The sequence below is a fragment of the Grammomys surdaster genome, unplaced genomic scaffold (genome assembly GCF_004785775.1).
Source record: "Grammomys surdaster isolate TR1022 unplaced genomic scaffold, NIH_TR_1.0 130, whole genome shotgun sequence".
Classification (NCBI taxonomy): domain Eukaryota; kingdom Metazoa; phylum Chordata; class Mammalia; order Rodentia; family Muridae; genus Grammomys; species Grammomys surdaster.
Genome location: NW_021604588.1, coordinates 6,507,481 through 6,515,949, shown reverse-complemented (window position 1 = coordinate 6,515,949; position 8,469 = coordinate 6,507,481). Strand labels below are relative to the sequence as shown.

Here is an 8,469-nt window from a genome sequence, read left to right as displayed (position 1 = left end):
TGGTTTGGTTTGGTTTGGTTTGGTTTGGTTTGGTTTGGTTTGGTTTGATTTCCAGACAGGGTCTCTCTGTGTAGCCCTGGCTGTCCTGGAACTCAGTCTGTACACCAGAATGGGCTCGAACTCACAGAGATTCACCTGCCTCTGCCTCCCAAGTGCTGAAACTAAAGGTGTGCACCACCACCACCTGGTGAGGGCAGTTTTCTTAATTGATTAATGGCTATGAGAAAACAAATGGTGAATGTAGGTGTCGACATCTCATGGCCTGGGCTCTGGGCTGAGTGAGGAGGAAGCTAAGCTCTGGAGTGCAGCATTAAATCCTTGCTCTCGGCTCTTGACTGTGGGTGTTCCTGCTGCCTTGACTTTCCTGCAGTGATGGGCTGTAACCTAGAATTGGGAGCCAAATTCACCCTTTTTCCCTTAAATTGCTTTTGTCAGCATATTTTACTAAAGCAACAGAAGTGGAACCAAACACCAACTGAGTGATTCCCCTGCTGTATTAGATTTTTAATTACATGACCACTAAGGCCTATATTTAAGTTCACTGATTGCAAAAATCAATATATTTCAAAGTTGACGTTTTTATGGAAAAGAAAATAAATTTCCTAAGGTAAAGGTTCAGAAAAAGGAGTTATAGACTATTTCTGGTATAAAAGAATTGAGCTACCCACATTAAAGGACTTTTTTCTTAAGTTGTCAGCACAAAAATGAATGCAAGGATTTACAGCCTTGATAAGTACACCAAGCTTAACTGGAGAGATGACTCAGTGGTAAGAACGTGCACAGCGCTTACAAAGGACCTGAATTTGTTTCCCAGGCGGCTCACAATTGCCTGTAACTCCAGCTCCTGAGGATGTCTCTAGCTCCAGGGGCCCAAGAGCATCTACACTCAAGTGCACAGACACACACTTACACATACCCCACCACCACCGATAAATAAATGTAACTTAAGAAAAGTTAAAGATAACTACCTTTTTAATGTTCAAAAATATTTAAGCATAAAAATCTTCATTTGTGTAGAAAACAGAGGCCCTTCGTTTGCAGTATCGGTACTTAGATCTGCGCAGCTTCCAAATGCAGTACAACCTGCGGCTGAGGTCACAGATGGTCATGAAAATGCGGGAATATCTCTGTAATCTGCACGGTAAGGGAAGCCTGCGTGTTCAATGTGTTTTATTGTATACTCCCTTCATTGTTGGGTCACCTGTTCCCAAAATCTGTAATCAGTCACTGTGATGACTGGTCGCTTACTGGGTCACAGGCATATTCTTTTAAAGGTAATAATATCTATTACAGTACTTAGCATTTCTCACCACTACTGAGGACAGTCTTAAGTTGTTTCTATGTAGTAAGTTTCCCTCCCCAGCACTCGCTCCTGCACTCTTGAATTCTGGGGTTACAGGTGTAGACTACGATACCCAGCCAAATTTGCATAATTCTTTATCATTCTTATACAGCAGTTGATGGGAGGGCTGAGATTTCCCGAGAGTCAAACAGACTCCTTGGTGCTTGCCCTCATCTCATCCTTGCTATGTCGGCAGAAGGTTTCTCACACCGGAGCCTTGCAGTAGACAGGAATCCATCAGATAGTCCAGATCATTTCCTGTCATGAAGGTCAGCCTTGGGAACACAGTAACATCTTGTAAAAGTCTTAGCTTTCTTGGGTTTGTAGAAAGCGACTTGTGTCTGTCTTTCTTATCTCAGACGTCTTCCTAATTAAGGGGGCCTCTTCATTTCACTATTGACATCATACTTGGCAAATTCCTAATAACTAACTAGTTTTTCTCTTTTTTTAGGGTTTGTGGATATAGAAACCCCAACATTGTTTAAGAGGACCCCCGGAGTATGTATATTGCTTATCATTTTACTATTGATATCCTCTTCATTATAAAAGCAATCGCTTTGCTTTTATATTCACTTGGCCCATTTTACTTTTATTACTACCTCAGAGTCTTATTTTAAGAACTGAGAAGATTATGTAAGCCAGCATTTTGAATCAGAATGTTTTTATTCTGCATGAGTTTTCTTTCCCATGAGTTTTCTAGATGCAAATCATTAATGAATGTTTTATTAAAATCTTGTTCATTAAGAACTGTCTGAACTGGACTGAAGGGATGACTCAGCAGTTAAAAGCGTGTATTAAAACTTGACCACAAGGGGATGAAACACCTTTTCTGGCCTATAAACACTTCATTCGTACACACATATCCACATACTGACAGAAACATATACACATAATTAAAATAAAATCCTTGGCTAGAGAGATAACTCAGTGATTAAAAGCTAAGGCTCACAACCAAAAAGATGAAAATAAAATCTTTAAAAAAAAAACAAAACAAAACAAAAAAAAAAATTGTGTCAACTAAAAAAATATAAAAATTTTGAAGAGGCAGATTAGGCATCTCTTTTCTGTGTGGGCCAAGAACACCTGTCCTGCCATAATCCCTTCCATTCTAAAAACCTAAACCTATCCCAAGTTCACTTCCACCCTCTCTCTGAGCTTTCAAGCTGACCACTACCTGCAAAGGTGCTAGAATGACCATGGACACTGACCAAGAACACTTTAGCTTATGGTGGCTCCATACCCCTCACCTCATTTGTCCCTAGCCACAGCCCTGTAGCCAGTACCTGTTCCAGGACTATTGTCGCTGCAGCTATGTTCATTGAGGCTGGGACTGCCATGGTTGGGGGCTGGCTCAAGGGGTGGGAATGTCACTATGGGAACCTTATTGCATAGGACAGGAGCCACTCTAGAGCAACAGCTCATCTGCTGGGCCAGTTGGCTTTTTGTCCCTGTGACACCAAAGGGCCTTTTGCCTAAGGATGGATCCATCTCGTTCTCTCCATCATGGAAGGATCTGCCTCTACTGTGGTTCTTCCCTATATAGTCTATATATTCTTTTTCCTGTATTTTTTTTTCAGGAAATCAGCAAAAAATGGTTGGCTTGGAGGTTGATTCAAGGAAAACAAATGCTATATTAATAAGAAAAAAAAAAAACAGGCGAGGTGATGCAAAGCCTATAAGACCAGTATTTGGGAAACTAAGGCAGGAGGATCACAACTCTCAGACTAGCTGTGTCTACATAAGATCCCATTAAAAAGAGAGCTGAGATTTAAAAAAAAAAAAGCCCTGATATTTAGTGACTCTTTATTCAATCTGTAGACTTAAAAAAAAAAAACCCACAGTTTAAGGACTACATATATAGGTCAGTGGCACAGTGGCTCGGAGGGCCTCAAAAGACAAACAAAAATCCCTACAGTGTAATGTAGAAAAGCAGTTAAGAATGACCTGTATAGCAAATGGTGTACAAACTTTGTTGTGCTAATAATAAAGTTGAGACTTTGTTTACACACAGACACTTAATAACTGTTACATACAAGCAATGTTTAAGACGTTTTTAGGAGCTACAGAGATAGCTCAGCTGTTAACTTTCAGAGAGCCTTACTCAGTTTTCACCACCCAAGTCAAGTAGCTCTCAACAGCCTCCAGCTTCAGAGGTTCTGAATGGCCTCTTCTCAAAAGTGTGTTCACCAACCCCCTACTCCAACCCCATACCCCCGCACACACACACACACACACGTTAAAAAATGTAAAGGTTATTGCTGAGCATGGCCCATGTCTAAATTCCAGTACTCAAGAGACGGGCAGGTGGATCTCCTTGAGTTTCTGTTCAACCAGAGCTTCATATGAGACTCCAGCTCTAAATAAATGTTATTGTGTGCAAATTGTTTTAGGGACTATAAGATGAACAAGAGCTGTCTGTCATTGAGAACTTTATAAGTTCCTCGGGGTGCTTAAGTGTTAACTTGTGCTCGTCACACTTGGGTTTTTTTTGTTTTCTTATTTTTCAATAATGTCTCTTTTTCTCTCCCTCTGTCACCTCTCTTTCTTTAAAAGGGTGCCAAGGAGTTTTTAGTACCATCCAGGGAACCTGGAAAGTTTTATTCTCTCCCTCAAAGTCCTCAGCAATTTAAGCAGCTTCTGATGGTTGGTGGTTTAGACAGGTAAACAGGCTTTTTTGATTTTTGGTAATGCTATTACTCCTAAAAAAAGGAGGGAGAAAGACCAAGGGGGAGGGAAGGAACAAATTTGTCTGACCCCAGACTGGTGAGTTGGCTCAGTGGGTAAATGCCCTTGCCACACAAGGCTAGGGATGTGGGTTCAATCCCTGGAACCCACATATAGGTAGAAAGAGGAAACTGACTCCGCCACATCGTCCTGACCTCCACACATGTACCCTCACACCTGCACACCCCACCCCTCACTCCATAACAGTAAAACTTTTGATACTGTTCATCCCCTAGAAATTATAGTCGTCATTGTTTATTTAAGATTTATTAGGTGGCGTTAGACACAAAGCTAGTAGTTCTGGCAGGGCATTAAAAATAAGATTCTGATCTCAAGTGAATAAGTTTAGTAAAAAAAAAATGGGATAATAAATAAAAAACAACTATGAAACTAACCAAAATCAACATTGAAAATATAATGAAACTAACCAAAATCAACATTGAAAATACAAAAGTTATAAAATATTAATTGTTTGAAATGGTATTGTTTGGGAAAATATAGTAATCAGGCCAGAGAAATGTCTTGGGACTTAAGAGCATGTATTGCTCCTGCAGGGGACCTGAGTTCTATTCCCAGGGCCCAAGTCAGATCACAACCATCTATAACTCCATTTCCAGGGTAATCAGACTCTGAATGTAAACTTCTGGCCTCTGTAGACTTCTGTAGGCATGCAGTTACCTCAACACATATAATGTTATTAAATTTTTAAAGAATTATTTATTTTATTTATATGAACACACTGTAGCTATCTTCAGACACACCAGAAGAGGACATCAGATCCCATTACAGATGGTTGTGAGCCACCATGTGATTGTTGGGAATTGAACTCAGAACATCTGGAAGAGTGGTCAATGCCCTTAACTGCTGAGCCATCTCTCCAGCCCCAATTTCATTAGTTTTTAAAATTAATTTTAAAAAGAAGAGAGTGTTGTATGCTAGACTTGCAGAGGCAGAGAGAGCTTCATTTCTAAAGGTGAAGGTGAGAGCTGGCATGACACAGGGAGGCGCAAAGCATTCCTACAGCAGAATTTCAGCTTGTAAAAGTGCACTCTAAAGACACAGGGACTGCTTTGTATGTCCGTCTAACGTATAAATATCCAAAGGTGCTATATTTGGAAAGCCATCTATAAAATACTAGCTTCCCATGTGTTATCTATATTTTGACTAGATTTGAGCATAATAAAGTTTCTGAGTCTGGGAAACAGCTTTATAGTACAGTCCTTGACTAGCATGCACAAAGGCCTGGGTTTGAGCCTTAGCACCACAAATAAAATGAAAAAGTAAAGTTTCTCTTAAGGATCATTAATAGTGTGTTTCTTTTTTTTTTTTTTTTTTTTTTTTTGGTTTTTCGAGACAGGGTTTCTCTGTGTAGCCCCGGCTGTCCTGGAACTCACTCTGTAGACCAGGCTGGCCTCGAACTCAGAAATCCACCTGCCTCTGCCTCCCAAGAGCTGGGATTAAAGGCGTGCGCCACCACCGCCCAGCAATAGTGTGTTTCATAGCCTGTACTGCCAACACTTTGGGGAAAATGGTTTGGATCATTTAAAATGAAGATTATGTTAACTCTAGCTTTCTCTTATAGGTATTTTCAGGTCGCCCGGTGTTATCGAGATGAAGGCTCAAGACCGGATAGACAGCCAGAGTTTACCCAGGTACCTGGGTATTATATTATTAGGCTCTTACAAATCCATGTTGCTATAACCCAGGATGTTTCAATACCGGGACAGTAACTTTACAAGTTTTTAGAAATGAACGTAAAAGGCAATGGGTCTTCCAGTCTCATTTTCAGACACACTTCATTTTTGTTCAGCCGCTGCCCTCACTCCTTTCCATCCCCCTGCCTCCTCACGGGTCTGCTTCCTCCCACTGGCCTCCTTCCACTTTTATATCACATGCATCCTATTCTGCTTTTTATTCCTTTCCCTTAAAGTCTCTTCTTTCCCCTCTTACAGTTCCCTGACTTATACTAAACATGTGTATATATGCACATATAAAAATTAAAATCGAGCCGGGCGGTGGTGGCGCACGCCTTTAATACTAGCACTTGGGCGGCAGAGACAGGCGGATTTCTGAGTTTGAGGCTAGCCTTGTCTACAGAGAAACCCTGTCTCGAAAAAAAAAAAATTTAAAAACTAGAATCTACTGTATGAGAGAAAGCATAGAGTACTTGTCTCTCAGCACCTGGGATACTTCACTGAACATAATTTCCAGTTCCATTTTCCTACAAACATCATGATCTTATTTCTCCTTATGGCTCAATAAAATTGCATTGTGTATGTATAACACATTTTCTTTATCCATTCATGGATTTACTCTCTAGGCTGTCTCTGTCCCTTAGCTGCTGTGAATAGCACAGCAATAAACACAGGTGTGTGAGGGTCTCTGTGCTAAGACTTGAGTGTTGGAGTAGTCACCCAAAGGTGGCAAAGCCAGATCATATAGTAGTTATTTTTAATTTTTTTAAAAGTGTAGGTGCTTCGGTCCCTCTTAGAAAGGAGAACAAAATACTCACAGGATCAAATACATAGACAAAGTGTGAAACAGAGACTGAAGGAAAGGCTGCCCCACCTGGGGATCCATCCCGTATACAGTCACCAAACCCAGACACCGGTGCGGATGCCAAGAAGTGCTTGCTGACAGGAGCCTGTTATACCTGTCTCCTGAGAGGCTCTGCCAGAGCCTGACAAATACAGAAGTGGATGCTCGCAGTCAACCATTGGACTGAGCACGGGGTCCCCAATGGAGGAGTTAGAGAAGGAGATGAAGGGGTTTGTAACCCCATAGGAAGAACAACAATATCAACCAATCAGACCCCACACACACACACTCCAGAGCTCCCAGGGACTAAACCACCAATCAAGGAGTACACATGGAGGGACTCATGGCTCCAGCCACATATGTAGGAAAGGATGGCCTTGTTGGTCATCAATGGGAGAAGAGGTCCTTAGTCCTGTGAAGGCTCGATGCCCCAGTGTAGGGGAATTTGAGGGCAGGGAGGTGGGAGTGGGTGGGTGGGTGGGGGAACACCCTCATAGAAGCAGGAGAAGGGGGAATGGAATACGGGTGGGGTGGGGACCGGGAAAGGGGATAACATCTGAAATGTAAATAAAGAAAATATCCAATAAAATAAAAAAAGAAAGAAAAAAGAAAAATCTCAGTACTGACTTCCATAATCATCACACCAGTTTAGAATCTCACCAGCAGTGAAGAAGGGTTTCTTGTTTCTCCAGTCTCTGCTAAGCACTTACTATCATTTGTGTTCATTTTATTTTTATTTATTTATTTATTTATTTATTTATTTATTTATTTATTTTGGTTTTTCGAGACAGGGTTTCTCTGTATAACCCGGGCTGTCCTGGAACTCACTTGGTAGACCAGGCTGGCCTAACACTCAGAAATCCACCTGTCTCTGCCTCCCAAGTGCTGGGATTAAAGGCGTGTGCCACCACCACCCAGCTTTTATTTTATTTTTTAAGATTTTTTTTCTTTTGCAAGGGTAGGGCAGTTGAGTCAAGGTGTGGGTCTCTCTATGTAGCCTTGGCTGGCCTTAAACTCCCTAAGTAGACCAGGCTGGCTTCACACTCATTGAGATCTGCCTGCCTCTGTCTCCTGAGTACTAACATTACAGGGTGCCCCACCGTGCCCCGCAAGATTTTATTTGGTGTGTGTGAATATTTTGCCTTCATGTACATGCCTGGTGCTCATGGAAACTCTAGTGATTGCAGTATGCAAGCAAGTTCCTTCTCTGAGCCTTCAGCCACAAGATAGTTATAAATTAGCCAGCATATGTTAGGCAATAGCAGTCATTAACATAAAAACAAAGTATTACAGTATTTGCACTTTTTGCCATGTATTGTTTCTGGGCAGTTATTTATATGGCAACTAAAAGCCAAGAAATATGTATTGTGACTGTTCATGTTCGTTTCCATGTTGTTTTGGTTTCAGATTGACATAGAGATGTCCTTTGTAGAGCAGACCGGTATTCAGCGTTTAGTTGAGGGTTTGCTGCAGTATTCCTGGCCTGATGATAAAGACCCTCTAGTGATTCCTTTTCCTTCTATGACTTTTGCTGAAGCATTGGCCACCTATGGAACTGATAAGCCAGATACTCGATTTGGGATGAAGGTACTTTTTTCTTGTTCCCAGGACCACTGCTAAGTAGTTCATACATCTTTTCAAGTATTTTGAAGAAATTTACAGGTGTTCCATACTGGTTGGATAATATTTTCACTGTTCCTTTAGCATGTTACCTCAGTTGCTTCCAAACTACAGCAAATAATAATAATAATAATAATAATAGCATGTTAGCGTTGCACTACTTATTCTTTATTTCTAAAAGTCAATCGTGTGTGTGTGTGTGTGTGTGTCTGTGTGTGTGTCTGTCTGTCTGTGTGTGTGTGTGT

At 41.2% G+C, this 8,469-nt stretch overlaps 1 protein-coding gene across 1 annotated transcript in view; it reads left to right on the top strand.

The window, feature by feature from the left end:
* The window catches only part of Dars2 (aspartyl-tRNA synthetase 2, mitochondrial), a 29,959-nt gene that overhangs the window by 7,891 nt on the left and 13,599 nt on the right, over nt 1-8,469 (top strand). The window contains exons 6-10 of the mRNA XM_028759080.1: nt 1,018-1,141; nt 1,794-1,840; nt 3,896-4,002; nt 5,649-5,718; nt 8,012-8,191. Coding sequence (XP_028614913.1) covers nt 1,018-1,141; nt 1,794-1,840; nt 3,896-4,002; nt 5,649-5,718; nt 8,012-8,191 — 528 coding nt within the window. The remainder of the gene's footprint in view (nt 1-1,017; nt 1,142-1,793; nt 1,841-3,895; nt 4,003-5,648; nt 5,719-8,011; nt 8,192-8,469) is intronic.